This window comes from Glycine max, chromosome 6 (assembly GCF_000004515.6).
Source record: "Glycine max cultivar Williams 82 chromosome 6, Glycine_max_v4.0, whole genome shotgun sequence".
NCBI lineage: Eukaryota > Viridiplantae > Streptophyta > Magnoliopsida > Fabales > Fabaceae > Glycine > Glycine max.
In genome coordinates, this window is record NC_038242.2 from 50,419,454 (window position 1) to 50,434,479 (window position 15,026).

General features: G+C 31.3%; 2 protein-coding genes across 4 annotated transcripts; both read left to right on the forward strand.

Moving 5' to 3' along the window:
- Positions 1-4,043: 4,043 nt before the first annotated feature.
- Positions 4,044-8,971, forward strand: LOC100784610 (ankyrin repeat domain-containing protein 2-like). 2 transcript variants are annotated; one of them, XM_006580924.3, is made up of 9 exons: positions 4,044-4,145; positions 4,254-4,309; positions 5,382-5,545; positions 6,199-6,408; positions 6,489-6,637; positions 6,754-6,922; positions 7,854-7,946; positions 8,321-8,460; positions 8,598-8,931. In XM_006580924.3, exons 2-9 carry the CDS (start codon positions 4,276-4,278, stop codon positions 8,695-8,697), a joined length of 1,059 nt encoding a protein of 352 aa, XP_006580987.1. In that variant the 5' UTR covers positions 4,044-4,145; positions 4,254-4,275; the 3' UTR covers positions 8,698-8,931.
- A 110-nt stretch (positions 8,972-9,081) lies between these two features.
- LOC100785498 (immune-associated nucleotide-binding protein 9) lies at positions 9,082-14,851 on the forward strand. Of its 2 annotated transcripts, none has more exons than XM_041016779.1 (6): positions 9,082-10,050; positions 10,380-10,607; positions 11,128-11,396; positions 12,459-12,623; positions 12,721-12,855; positions 14,571-14,851. In XM_041016779.1, the coding sequence occupies exons 2-6, from the start codon at positions 10,400-10,402 to the stop codon at positions 14,763-14,765; spliced, it is 972 nt and encodes a 323-aa protein (XP_040872713.1). In that variant the 5' UTR covers positions 9,082-10,050; positions 10,380-10,399; the 3' UTR covers positions 14,766-14,851. The 2 variants fall into 2 exon arrangements, with proteins under 2 accessions (XP_040872713.1, XP_003527565.1); XM_003527517.5 differs by lacking the exon at positions 9,082-10,050 and adding an exon at positions 10,063-10,185.
- Positions 14,852-15,026: the final 175 nt, after the last annotated feature.

A 15,026-nucleotide genomic window follows, 5' to 3' on the forward strand; every position in this document is an offset into this window, starting at 1 on the left:
CATCACTCTTTATGTGGTCTAGAGTAGACCTATGGTAAAGTCCTTGAAAACACTCCCCCACTTCCACTTCAAAAGTCTTAGGGATTGTAGGAAGTTAGATGGCTTTTGGTGCTTAGCTTTGACTTGTTAACAATTCAAGCACTTGGATACAAACCCCATTATGTTCTTCTTCATCCCCAACCACCCAAACATCCTCCTGAGATCTTGGTGGCTTTAAGATATATCATGGATTCACTCTTATAAGTTTCTCAATCGATCATATGTAGGGATCACCCAAACCAAGTTGCAAATATAATTAGCATAAAAAGTTAATGCAAGATACATGTTCCCAAAAGAACAAAAAAAGAAAATAACCCATTTTTATTTAGATATGTAAGCTTCTCAAGTCCAGTTCATGTTTTAGCTTTTAAAGTTGCAAGTTATAGATGAGAAAAGAAAAGAAAATGAGTATTCTTTTCTCACGTAGGCATAGTAGTGATGTGCATTTAAGTTTTAACATTAGTCACACATTCACAATACACACTTATAAATTATCACTCATGTTAATTCAATTAGATATTATTAATTTATTATACCATGTAATATGCTATATATTTGTTTATTTATATAATGATTGGTCCAATCAGGCACAAGCCTAATTGGCCCACCGAATCAAGCAAAAAATGATCATTTATGTTTAGGTCACCTAATTAGCCAAAAAATGATCATATTTAGGATGCCTTACAAATGATGTCTCCACATCTTATGGGTAAAAACAATAGTTGCTAGCTTAAGGTCGTGGATAAGGTAACTCTCCTAATGTGGTCTTATTTGTTTAGAGGCATATGCTACTACCTTTTTATCTTGCATCAAAACACATTTGAACCACTTATTAGATGGATTACTATAAACACTACTACAAAAGCATAATTCAACGTCGGTTAAAAGCGGTATACTATGTCAATTGAAGACCGTCATCGTCTGCGACGACGTAATAAATTCAATAGCTTTCAACGACGGTCAAAGAAAATCGTCGTAGACATTCTAGAATTTTAAGACGGGTTGCCGGACAGCCCCGTCTTAGAACTTACGAAAGACTACGACGGACATGGGGACAGCACCGTCGTAGACCTAATCGTGTTCTACGACGGTTGTATCCTACAGACCGTCGTAGAATGGTCCACAATTCTAACACGGCTGTCGGACAGCCCCGTTGTAGAAGTAACGAAAGACTACGACGACCATGAGGACAGCACCGTCGTAGACATAATCGTGTTCTACGACGGTTGTCTCCTGAGAACCGTCGTAGAATGGTCCTATTACTACTACGGTGTTTTGTTGCGGACAACCGTCGTAAGAGACGGTCTTAATACTACTACAGTCTCGATACAGTACCGTCGTTGACATAAACGTGTTCTACGACGGTTGTCTCCTAAGGACCGTCGTAGAATGGTCTTAATACTACTACGGTCTTCTGTTGCCGACGACCGTCGTAAGAGAGGGTCCTAATACTACTACGGTTTGCTGAGTATGACCATCGTAGAAATGTGCAGGTTCTATGACGGTCTTGTTCGTAGAACCGTCGTGAAATGTGTTTTTTTTTTAAAACAACAAATTGTGCAGTAAAAAGAAGTATAGAAGTCAACCTCAAAACTCCCTAATGCTTCAAGAATAACTAGCATTGGTGTAGAAGTCAACCTCTCTTTGAGCTCTTGAAAACTTCTCTCACATCTTTTATCTAAAACAAATGGTTGTCCCTCCAATCACTCTAGTTAAAGGTAAGGTTAATTGAGAAAAAATCATGGATGAATCTCCTATAATAACATGTTAAACCTATGAAACTCTTAATATGAGTTACGATCTTTGGTCTATCCTAACTCAACCTTGATGAGATATGCAACAATCCCTTCTTGAGATATCACATGTCCCAAGAAGTTCACCTCTCTGAATCATAACTCAATTTTATTTATTTATATCCTCCTATTTCTTTCTTTTTATCTTTTTTTTCTTGCATCTCACTTATAATCCAAACAAAATGTTAATATCAATATGCAATGTGATTGTGTAAATAAAGAGTTTAATAAACATGTATTGTTAGTGTAAATTTTTTATATTATCAATTAATTAAAAAAGATCATTGGTATGATTTTTGGGATAAATTATAAAAGTCCATAAATTTATTATATATGATTGAAAATCACAATTAAAAAAAAGGTGAGGTTGAATTGTATTTATACACGTTTTTACAAACATTTTCTTAAAGCAATTTTGAGTTTAAAACCAAAGACAAAATACACAAGACGTTTATGCTACGTACCTCATCTCACCTTCACTATCCACCACGAATTCTACTAATAATAGAATTACATGAATCATTATTTCACACTATTGTAAATATATTTTTTCGTCAAGCCTTTTCAAGTCCATATTTGCTCTTTAGTTATTGCCTTTATGGGCAAATAGAATCAAGGATTCTTTGTTAACTATCCATTTCTAAGCTCTATCCAAATTAATCACTTTGTTTAAGAGATTTTATTTAAAATGATAGTTCAAGAGCTTGGCACACCTGATTATGGTCCTCGCACAAGTCCCATTGTTCAACTCTTAACTTGGAGTGGGCATGCCAAAATAATGCAGCCACCATCACAGCCAAGCATAGTCTGAGCCATGTCCCATCATCTTGGTACCATCACCCGAGTTACAAGCTAGCATTATCTAGCTCGGTCCAAATTAATCACTAAGAAATGCTCTTAGGGTAATATCATGAGGCTATCGTCCTAAATGACAAATTAAAACTTAGATAATGTTTATTTAATGATACACAAAATATACAATAAAGCACTTATAATATTGTCACTTCAATCCACATTAAAAAATAGATTCTTTACACTTATTCTTTTGAGTTTTTATAAAGAGCTTTCTTGTTCCGTGATTTGTATTTTGAGCATTAGTGCATTTAATGCATTTCACCAATATAATAGTCACGTAAGATCTGATAAGCTATCATTCTGTGTGGACCATCTTCCCACAAAACAAAGAAATTTAAGCATTTGGATAAATGAATTCCTCCACAAGTGATCCTTATGTACTTGAATAGAAGTAATCAATATACTAAGATGAATAATGCAACATAACAGTCTTTTTTATTTTAACATATAGACTTTAAATCATCCTTTGATCTAACAATCAATTTGTGATTGACAATTTTTTGTTTGTAGGAGGTAAGACAGAAAAAAAAAATGAAAAGAAAAACCAAACTAACTAAAAATTAGGAGTCACACCCATGGCATCCGCTAACAAGAAGTGATCCATGCCTTTGGGAGCTTCATCAAGTAGAACTAGTTGATCTATATAAGTTGCACCCATTTTGGCAAGGAAATAAACCTTGTCACAACTTTAATCTGCATTGTCTCATTTGCTGCTTTATGCTTTTTTCATGCCTTTTGATGCAAAAGTTTATTGTTTTCTATCTTTGTCTTTTCTGATGAAGGACAAAGCACTTGAATCTTCTCACATAAGCACTATCTTCCATTAGGACAAAGTAGTTAAAACACTTAAACAGAAAAATTACTTGATAGATAATTCATAACTTATTAAATTAATCATGTTACGATGAATAATTCAACATTATTAATCCTTTTATGTATTTAAACAAACGAGTTTTAGATCGTCCTTTTGTAATCGAATTAAATGATAGTATAAATAACTTTTATATTTGTTTAGGTCAATATATATTTAGTATAAAATATTTACCAATTTTATTAATTATTGAAGAATACTGACTAGTCAACTTTATAGTGTGAGTATATATAACCTTATTTTAGAGTTATTTAATGAAATACTTTTTCTTTGAAAAGAATGGAGTATTTTTTGTTTTGAACATTAAAGACGTGTTTGGTATAAAAATAAATACTTTGTAGTGTTGTATGATGTAATTTTTTGAGAGTATAATTGAAAGAAATGGGTGATATAATAGGGAGCCATTCATTTGAAAGGATGGGGATTGAGGGGGCCCACACCTATCACTATTCTATCATCTCATCGGTGGAGATTTCTATCGCTAATTAAATTAAATTAAAAAAAAAGGGTTTTGTTTTCATCCAAACTCTCACACTGCCTCTTCCTCTCAGATTCAGGTTCCAACTCTTCTCTCTCTCGCCGTCTAGGTTTTTCTCTCAAAATTTCGAAACCCCGATTTTCTCTCAATTCGAATCTGCGATTCATCGTAACCTAAATTATTAGATAGTTATATTATCTCTCTGCGTTTCTTTCAGCAATTTTCTATTTTCTCCTCTCATGGCTTCAGATTCCAAAAAGGATTTCCCTGCTGGTATGTGCAATCTCCTTCTCTAGATGTAATAATAATAATGATAATCAGAATAATAACAATAATAATTACGTTATTGTTATTTGTTGGATTATTTTTCCCATCTGGTGAAAATTCAACGCGGTTTATTTGATTTATTTAGCTTATTTTTCCTTACTGGATTTATTGAAAAACTAAGCGGTTTTTTGCCCTAAAAAAAGTCTTTGCCAAAAGGGTACTTCAATTTTGATCTCAATTGATGGTTATTTATCACTTTATAGAAGATGTCTTGTGCTTGTTGAATCGAAGTTACGACATGAGTTTGGTGTTTTCTAGTTACATAATTTCCCTCATGTATGACTTATACCTGTGTTTATATTAATTAATATTTATATTTATATATGATGAAGTATGGATATATGAATACTAAGAGTAGCACTTGTGCCCTTTATCCTTTACTTTGGGTGTACTGGACGTAGCTTCTTTTTTTCTTTTCCTTTTTGTTTTTTTAAGTGCAATAATCTCAGAATAAAGTTATTTGTTTATTTATTCTCCTGAATTTATAACTTTGCTACTTCCTCGTTATTTTCGTTCCTTCTTCCACATAATCAGAACCCAAGGGGGGAATTGCTTTACACTTTGTGGTTCCCTCTAATTATTTGCTTCTGGAAAAAAAGTTTGCATTTGTGTGTAGGCATGACGAAGAGTAAGAGATAGTGTCCTGGCACTTTGAAGTTGCACAATTCTATTAAGTACTTGTTGTATGAAGTTTTGCTTAATGAATTCTTACAAAAATACTATTGTTGCGCACTTATCATTATGGGTAAATCCGTATTATACTATATTGCCTTGAACTCATGATTTTGGAATCTGCACGGACCCTTTTGCTTGTAGAACAAGCCATTATTTGAAGGTTCTGTTTTGTTATCTGCTTATTGGTGCCTTCTTTGTTTGACTTATTCCTAATTTATTTTGTTTTACTTTTGTCCCCATCATTTATATTTCTTTTTCTTTTAGTGCTAGCAATTAGAATAGCTGCTATAGTTTCTTGAATCTTTAAAGTGCGTTAGTTTTTCACATGTTGAGATTTTCTTAGATGACAAAGCTGGAACAGAAGAGAGTAAAACATCCAAAGATGAGACTTCATCTAAAGATTCTCCAGCAGAACAAAGAGCGACAGCTACTTTTGGACCTAGACCTGGACCTGCTGGGCATCCAGGCAACCCTTTTGATCTCTCAGCAATGTCTGGTCTGCTCAATGTAAATCATTATCTTTGTTTTCTTATTTGTATTATATGTGTGTTGTATGTTGTATTTATTGATAATTAGGCCATGTTAATTGTTAATGACATTGAGTATTTTTGCATGCACTTTATGAGCACGTACCATCTTATAGATATTGTTGTTTTTTCAAATGCTTGTTTTTACAAGTCTTGGTGGGGCCCTGGTTTTGGAGCCTGTGGTTGGACAATGATGGTGAGATTTGTAAGGGGAAAAAAACTATTTATAAATTTTTTAGAGTTCTTCACTGTTGACAGTGAGACTTCACCAGAGTTGTATTTGTCTTTTTCTTCAAAGCTTTCCTGAGTATGAGAGTAAAGGAATGAGCATTTTGTGGTGGTTGTGGATTTGTATAGGAATAATATTGTGATTGATAGTTTCATTTCTTTTAACTTCTATCTTTGAATTAATCTTTTACGGCTTTTATTTGGAATCCATGGAATAATTTAAATGAGGAGAAGCATTTAATTGGTTTTGAGCTCTTTGTATTGTTTGACCTGAGTCTTCCCTATTTCATTTTTCACTCTTGAGGGAATTTTGTTTGTCAGATGTTTGGAGTTGGCTCTCAATTTCTATTCTATATTAATATTTCTTCATATAGGCATACTAATGCTTAAATGTGAAATGCATAGGATCCAAGTATCAAGGAATTGGCTGAACAGATAGCAAAAGATCCATCGTTCAATCAGATGGCTGAGCAGCTTCAGAAAACTTTTCAAGGAGCTCCACAAGATGCTATCCCTAGCTTCGATAATCAACAATATTTTTCAACCATGCAACAGGTTATGCAGAATCCTAATTTTATGACCATGGCTGAGCGCCTGGGTAATGCATTGATGCAGGTCACTATTTTGCCAATTTCTCCCTTATATTTTTGTTCATGAAATTTCTACTGGTTGATAGAATATAGACGCTGTAACAGGATCCGTCTATGTCTGCCATGCTTGAAAGTTTTTCTAATCCATCAAATAAAGACCAGCTTGAAGAAAGAATGGCACGCATCAAAGAGGATCCATCTCTGAAACATATTTTGGAGGAGATAGAGACTGGCGGTCCTGCTGCTATGATGAGGTTTAGAAGCTTTTTTTTTTTTAAAAAAAAAAATTTCTTTTACTGTTTTGACATTTCCATATTTCCCCCATAATATTTATGTCAAGTAGCTTCTTAAGTGATTATTTTTATTTCAGGTACTGGAATAATGAGGAGGTTTTGCAGAAGTTGGGACAAGCCATGGGTCTTGCCAATTCGGGAGATGCAGGTGCCTCTGCTGAAAATTCTGGGGCAGATGAGACCGAAGATTTGGGAAATGAAGATGAATCAATTGTTCATCATACTGCTAGTGTTGGTGATGTGGAGGTGTGATATAGCACTATTTTTCTACATGCATATGCTCTAATATCTTTTCGTTTTTTGAAAGAAATCATGAGTTTTACTCTATGATCGAAGACTTGGAAGTTATTCCAATGAAACAATGAAAGACAATGTGTAGTTATGCTTGTGCTGTTGTGCATGCCACTTTTTTAGGTAGAAGGTGCTGGTGTGGGACACACAAATTAGCAGTGTTATCAATGGCGGAATATGGTGGAAGGCCAAAATTCCGCAATATAAACATGCCATAACATCATATAAACATGCAATCTATGCTATTAATTGGTGCAGTTGATAGGAAGCATAAACCTTGTATTTTTAAGGACCTTTTTTTGGCTCTGGAAGTCTGCAGTGGTGATTTTCTTAATAAGATGAGTTGATTTGGTTCTATTTGGTGCAAATCACATGGTATTTTTAAGGGAGTTTCTTTAATAAAGGTATAAAGGGATTAGGTAGCTTTTAGCCCTTGATGTTATCTCTTTATTGCTGTTATTTTATTTCCACATCTTCTGTATGGAAGATCACTTATCTTCTGAATTGTTACTACTTTTGATTTTCTTTTATCAATTTTAAAAATCCATCTTATAAGGTTTTGGATTATACAATATAAATTGCAACTTGTGATATCCATTGTAGAAAAGGTGGCTTAAAATCTTTTTAAATTTATGGATATTAGACATTTATTATTGCAGTTGCATGAACAAGTGTGTTTTTGCATGCCTCTATACATATGTTATGTGCCTTTTTCTTTGTCAACTTTGAAGGAGTAAAAAATTAAACAGAATTCAAACTGTTCATTTTTTAAGGGTTGATTTGGTTGCTAAGCCATCTAGTTATGGTATTGTTTAATCCAGCCCTTGTCTTTAGTGTCATCAGGTATGATTTGAAATATTTGAGAGCTAAAATTTTACACATTTAGGGCTTGAAAAATGCACTAGCCTCTGGTGCTGACAAGGATGAAGAAGATTCAGAGGGAAGAACTGCTTTGCATTTTGCCTGTGGATATGGCGAGGTATGCTAATATTTGGAGTAAATATTTTCTCATCTCTTACATCACATGCTTTTTGTTTCATAGAATTTCTGCTTATGTTGTTGGGTGGTGGTGTTGACTTTGTTTAGAACCATGGTGGGAAATAAATGAAGGATATATTGAGGCTCAGGTTATTATTTAGTAAAAGACTATGGCCTTGATTGTTTCTTCCACCATGGTGGTGGAGAGTGGCAGCAGTGTCAGTGGTTAATGGATAGTGCTATTTGGGTTCTACCTTCCTTCAGCCCCCTCTCCCATGGTGTCAAGCAAAGTGAATGGCTTGTCAGGAATTATAATTTTAGATCCTAATTAGGTTCTTTCTAACACCTGGCTGACATGCTCTTTTATCATTTCAGGTAAAATGTGCTCAAGTTCTCCTCGAGGCTGGAGCAAAAGTGGATGCTTTGGATAAGAATAAGAACACTGCTCTCCATTATGCAGCTGGTTATGGCAGAAAGGAATGTGTGGCCCTTCTCCTTGAAAATGGTGCTGCAGTGTAAGTAGTCTTTTCATTTTGTGTTTTGAAAACCTCCAAGTATTAATTCCATTGCTTACAAAACTATTTAATGACTATTGGTGCTTAATTAGGTTTAATCATATATAGTTCTTTTTCCCTCCTTGTTCAATTTACAGTACTCTCCAGAATATGGATGGTAAAACTCCAATCGATGTTGCGAAGCTAAACAATCAAAATGAAGTCCTAAAGCTACTTGAGAAAGATGCTTTTCTGTAGTTGTAATGCATGATGCCATGCTGTCACCAACAAGCAAAGGGGGAAACTGAGGGGAAGAAGGCATGGTGACTTCGTTATTTTCTCTTTTGGTTTCTTCCAGCCATTTAGTGTGTTAAACTAAATTGATTAGCGTTGTTGGATGAGTTACCATAGAATTTGTTATCTATGGTCTTGTAATGCATTTATTGTTACACTGCATGATTTTGAAGATTAGTGCCGTCATGATTTTATTAATGTTTCAATTTTACTTATAATACATTGCTTCGTGGGCAAATTCTGGTTCAAATGATATTGTACAAGAAAATAAGGCGAGTCAAAAGCTGAAAAGGTTTTGGAAGATTTTGATCTAGGGGACTAAAAATTGCCAACAAGTTATCCTCTAAACCTGAACATCGATCCCTCCGAATTCAACTCTCCGGGACTATATGTTTTGAAAATTGATTCAATGGATCGAAGTGTCTAATTTTATCTGTCGTGGGTTTCTTAAATTGGTATAGTTATGTTTGAGGACAACTAGCATATCGGGAAGTCTGGTTTAATTTGTGTTTTGTGCGTTACTGTTAGCAACAACCCAAATTTGCATTATTAAACATGCAAATTACAAAATTTCAATATCAAGTTTTATGTAAATTCCATCAAGAGATCATGGTCTTTAAGATTGACTGAAATTGATTACAAATTCTCATTAAGTTTAATAATTATATTTTAAAATATCTCAAATTCATCATTATCATTATCCACTATCACTATTATGAACATCACAATCATCACTATAATCGTCATAACTAACGTTACTATTGTTACTCTCATTATAGTTGTAGTCATGATCATTTCGTATTATCACTAACATGATCATGGTTGTAATTATTGTCTCCATCGTCGACATTTGTGATTTGGCACAATTGATGTATGTGCTTTTTATTTTAGTCACCATGAGTGTATATTGTAGGCATTATGTACTAATAAAATAATTATTTTCTTGTAGTGTATCCACAAAGGAAGATATAGGTGGAATAATTAAGGTTGCTTGGAATAAGTTATATGTGAATCTAACTTGCAGACTTTGAGAACTTTTATTTTGTGGATTTCATTTATTTTTCTTTTGTTAGGGGCTATCTTTATTTTTTCTTTTCCGAAGTCTTTTAAGAGCTGAATTTTATTTCTCTTTTGATTCTAATACATCATTCCAACCTGCTCTATTTATTCTTTGCCCATACCCTTAGTTTAGGTATATTATCATCTTTTTATTCTCAAACACATTGATTTTGCCTTTTGAGATGCTTGGCTTTATGTTTGTGTTTTCTTAAGCAAGTGTATTTTGTATCTAAAGCAAATATAAAAATGGCTCTCAAGGTTAGAAAAATCAAGCAAACATATAATTGAAAGTTGAAACAACATTTGTTATATATATATTTCATCTCCTACATTTTATTTTGTGGATTGTGATTTTACATCACACATACACAAGTTTCTATAAAATATTCATAGGCATGCAACCATTATATCATTTATTTCTTGATAACAAATTTCTTTGACTCAATGGTGTTACTTAATTTAACTTAGTGAATTGTTGATTTGAGACCCACCCTTCATATTTTAAACCTTTCTTTCTTAATGTTTCAAGAAAATTTATGTTTATCTTGTTGCAACATTTTTATTTAGGATGTCTTTATTCCTTGCAGTTACCTAATCTGAATCTATTATGATGGAAAAAGCGTCATCTTCTAATGAGGTAAGGACACTAGTTTTAGTTGGACGTACTGGCAATGGCAAAAGTGCAACGGGAAATAGTGTTCTTGGAAGGAGAGCATTCAAGTCAAGGACAAGTTCTTCTGGTGTAACAAGTGTGTGTGAATTGCAAAGAACTATTATGAAAGATGGATCGATTGTTAATGTTATTGACACCCCAGGTGAAACATAATCGTGCAAGTAATTTGAGTTAAAGAAGTGCGATTGCATAACTAATTTTGCTATTGCATCATCCAAATTTTATCATTATAAATTTAAGGCTTAAGTATATTCTAGATTCCTAGAAAAAGTAGTTTATGGTTTTAGTTCCAACAATTTTCTTTTTGGTTTTTGTTCCTTGCAAATTTCGTTGCTACTTGTTTTGGTCTCTACCATGAACATTAGCAAAAACATGATTTTACATCCTTGCAAATATAACAATTTTGTTTTTATGTTCTAGCATAATATGGTGAATTTTGTTTTAGTCCCTATAAATATAACTATTTTTTGTTTTTAGTACAAGCCATTATGTCCTTGTAAGATATATTGATTTCTATTTGCATAAGGGCCAAAACAAGTGATGAAGATCATTGAAGAGATCAAATACCATAAATTATTATTGTGGTTATAAGTAAGAATAATTATATTTGCATGAACATAAACATATTTAATCCTAAATCTGAAATCTAAAAAGTTTTGTAGGACTATTTGCTGGAACTGATTCTGCTGGGAAGGAAATAGTCAAATGTATTGATATGGCTAAAGATGGAATTCATGCCATTCTTATGGTGTTCTCTGTTAGAACTCGCTTTTCTGAAGAGGAACAAGCTACTTTTCTTACCTTGCAAGCATTGTTTGGACACCAAATTGTTGACTACATGATTGTGGTCTTCACAGGAGGGGATGATCTAGAAGCTAATGAAGAGACACTTGATGATTATTTAGGTTGCGAGTGTCCACAACCTCTTAAGGTTTCTTGCAAATATCATTTATATCTATATATACTCATTTTTCTCTCTCATAGTTTTCAAGCCGGAAGTCTTATTTTTGAGAGAAATGATAATCATAAATATAAATCATTAGGTCGTATTTGAATATTTAGATTAAAAATTTTAATATTGACAGTCTATATATATGGTTAGAAGGTCCAAATTTATAGTTTTCATTTCTCACATTAACAAATACTTATAACTAATGATTATTATTGAAAAGTTAATTTGAATAGTTTTCTTAAATAGTTATAATTAGAAATGTCTTTTAAAATAGAGTACTTTTATAATTGTAACCAAACCAAGAATAAGTTCATGAATTAAAAAAAACAATAATAAGTTATAATTTAAGTAAAATATTTTCTTTATATATTCTTCAAATCATTTAAAAAAATATATAGACATAGTGGTTAAGTTAAATAAACATAGGTCCAAATTCTTAATTTGTAAGATATTTGCTTAAAATTCATAAATATGTCATTTTTTTGCATTCATAATATGCCATATAAAGATATTGTTGTTGCCTCTAAATATATTAATACTTGCATTGTCACTGTATATATATATATATATTATTAGTAAGAGTAATATTTTTAGAAGAGTTGAAAATTCAAATTGAATAGGATAATAATTATACAGAAAATATTTAAATAGTAGTGTATAATAAAGTGTTTTTTTTACAGATGTACGATAAAGTGTTATGCACTATTTTAATGTAGTTAATTAGATACATTTGAAATATAACTTTACTAAATCTTAAAAATTTATATTGTTGATCATAATAAAAATATACATACTATACTCAAAATAACTATAAATTAATAAAATATTTATTTCTTAACTTTTTTATATACTTCAATTATTTTTCCATATTTAAATAAACTGACGATCTTATATCGTGTTGAATTACATTCCTTACTATTATGGTTACTTCAAATACTATTTGTGTAAATATGTTGAAATATACAAGACTATTCTGTGCTAAATCTACAATGTAAACTTTAGAATTTTGTTGACTTTAATAGAGTTTTAATGTTGTTGTAGGATATTCTGACCCTGTGTGGCAATCGTAAAGTGCTTTTTGATAATAAGACTAAGGATGAAAAAAAACGATTAGGACAAGTTCAAGAACTTCTCAATGTTGTGAACATGATTATATCACATAATGGTGGACGACCATTTACAAATGAGTTGTTTATAGAATTGAAGGTAAAAAGTTTTATAAATTTTGAAAGTGTTCATTATTATTGAAACTTTGGTAAAAAAAATAAAATGATATCAATGAAGTCGTCACTTGATCGTGCAGGAGAAAGCAACAATACGAGATAACCAACAAAAAATGGTTGACTCCATGGGAGGATATTCAAAAGCAGAAACGTTGGGGATTAAAATGCAAATGCAGCAAAAATATGATGATGAGCTAAAACGAATTACTAATATGGTACATACTATATCTTCTAGTATTTATTTCATAAAATTTGTTTCTATTTACTTATTTAAAGTTAAACATATTAACACTCTCTTAGATTTTACTGAAAATTTGAAAGTATAGTAAGTTATTGCTATAAATACACGAAAAATTGTCACTTGGTGCGAGATATATATGCAAAAGTGTGTTATTGAAAATCAACATATACTTTAAATGTTGGTTTACATAAAAAAATTGCATTAATATTATTTTGTGTCTTCTAATTTTATATGATAATGTTTATCATATTATAAAATATGATCTCTGCTCTTATATATATAAGAAATAAATATCTAATTCATGAAGACCAATAAAAATAATTAAATTAGTTTATCTTAATTAATATTCATTAATTTAAAATTTATTCTAAAAGTACCATAAAATTAATTGGTTCAAGTGACGGTTAGATGCTTATAATCAAAGGATTAATTTTTCAAGAAATGAATATGTGTTATATTCTTAATAACTCAATAAATACATTACTTTTTATGAAAAATGAGTGATATATGATTAATAGACTTCATAATAGATTAGGGATATAAAGTTAACAATTAATACATTTAAAAGTGATCATTTGTTATAATTTTGAACAAAAAAAATACCACCATTTATTTTTTGTATAAAGGAACAAAGAGTTATTGAGGTAGTTTTGTTTTGTATTTTTTTTCAACACTAATTAATAATCATTATTATCTTGAAATAAAGATGTTATTTTAAGGAGGGATGAAAAATTGGGTCAAACCTAATTCACCCTCAACTCTCTAAAAAAACAGGTTAGGTTGGTTGGATGAGGACATGATGTCTTCTACAACTTCTATGCGTATGAATAGCTTGTACATTTTCCATACAATTAGTAACTTTTGGTTCAATGCTTCAATACATTAATGCATGGCTTTTGACTTTAATACTTTTGGGGTGTGCTTTTGAACAATATAGACTCTTTTTCTTCATTATTTTGTTCAACAAAGCATATTCTAACGATCATTTAATCATGTGTAGCTTCTTATATTATCCCTTAATTAAAGTTATCCAAGAATCATGCTCCTAATCACACACAAGTTTTGATATATGTACTTTCATTTAGAAAACATGATTGTCTGCCATGTTTCTAGTCAACTCTCCTTTTGGTAGTCCTATTTTTAATAGGAAGAATCTATGTTTAAAAGACTTTCCATTCTAAAGGCTTCACACCTTTCTTTATGCTTATGATCAAGTTCTGTCTTATTAAAACACATCTCAAAGCAAACCATCTCTTTAGATAACTTATAATTTACTTCTTAAAAGTTTGTTATCATTAAAACTTAAGCTTCTAAAAAGAGTTTTGTTTCAATAGATTCAACCAATACCTTCCCAAAAAAAAAAAGCTAGATTGAGTCTAGTTTTGAGAGTGGTTGGAAATTCCAACTCACTCCATTTAGTAGGTTAAATGAGTCAACCTTATAGATTTAATTCATTTTTTCATTTCTAATTTTAAGGATTTATTATTACTAACTTGGTATCATAAATTAATTAAATGTGTCAAATCTATTTGAAGTATTAACAAGCTTATTTTATAAATTGATTGATTCTACAGCCTAATATTATAATTGACATCTAATTAATTAAAACATGAGAGTGAAATAAAATGAACGTTAATGAATATTATCCCATTATTGTTTTTTAAATAATAAATTTATTTTAATATATAGGTTGAATCAAAGTTGAAGGAAGAAAGTGCAAACCTTTTGAAAAGTTTGGAGGAAGAGAGAGTTGCTAGACTTAAAGCTGAGGAAAATTATAGATCGATTCAAATTACATCGAATAATGAAATTCAGAAACTCAAATGGGATCTTGAGGTGGCAAATAAGAGACCACCCACTAGGCGTGGTTGTGTCATAATGTGATTTTAATACCTTCAAAACATTTGTATTTTACCTTCGCGATTGTAAGTATTTGTATTGACTAATACTTCTCAAAATGTTGTATATAATTACTAAGGATTGCTTTATAATTTGCCATAATTCTTTTATTATTATGGATATCTTTTATTTTAAATTCATATTTACTATGATTTTGCAGGTCATGTATAATGAGATTTTTTTTTTCTCACTTGGCTTTCATATTTCTCTCATAATTTTACAATTGTATCTTAGAATAATGTATCT

Coding starts and splice junctions, on each gene's coding strand:
- LOC100784610 (XM_006580924.3), top strand. CDS start 4,276: ATGGCTTCAGATTCCAAAAAGGATTTCCCTGCTG. Junction 5,546..6,198: donor CAATGTCTGGTCTGCTCAAT/GTAAATCATTAT, acceptor TGAAATGCATAG/GATCCAAGTATCAAGGAATT. Junction 7,947..8,320: donor TTGCCTGTGGATATGGCGAG/GTATGCTAATAT, acceptor TTATCATTTCAG/GTAAAATGTGCTCAAGTTCT.
- LOC100785498 (XM_041016779.1), top strand. CDS start 10,400: ATGATGGAAAAAGCGTCATCTTCTAATGAGGTAAGGACACTAGTTTTA. Junction 10,608..11,127: donor TAATGTTATTGACACCCCAG/GTGAAACATAAT, acceptor AAAGTTTTGTAG/GACTATTTGCTGGAACTGAT. Junction 12,624..12,720: donor AGTTGTTTATAGAATTGAAG/GTAAAAAGTTTT, acceptor TTGATCGTGCAG/GAGAAAGCAACAATACGAGA.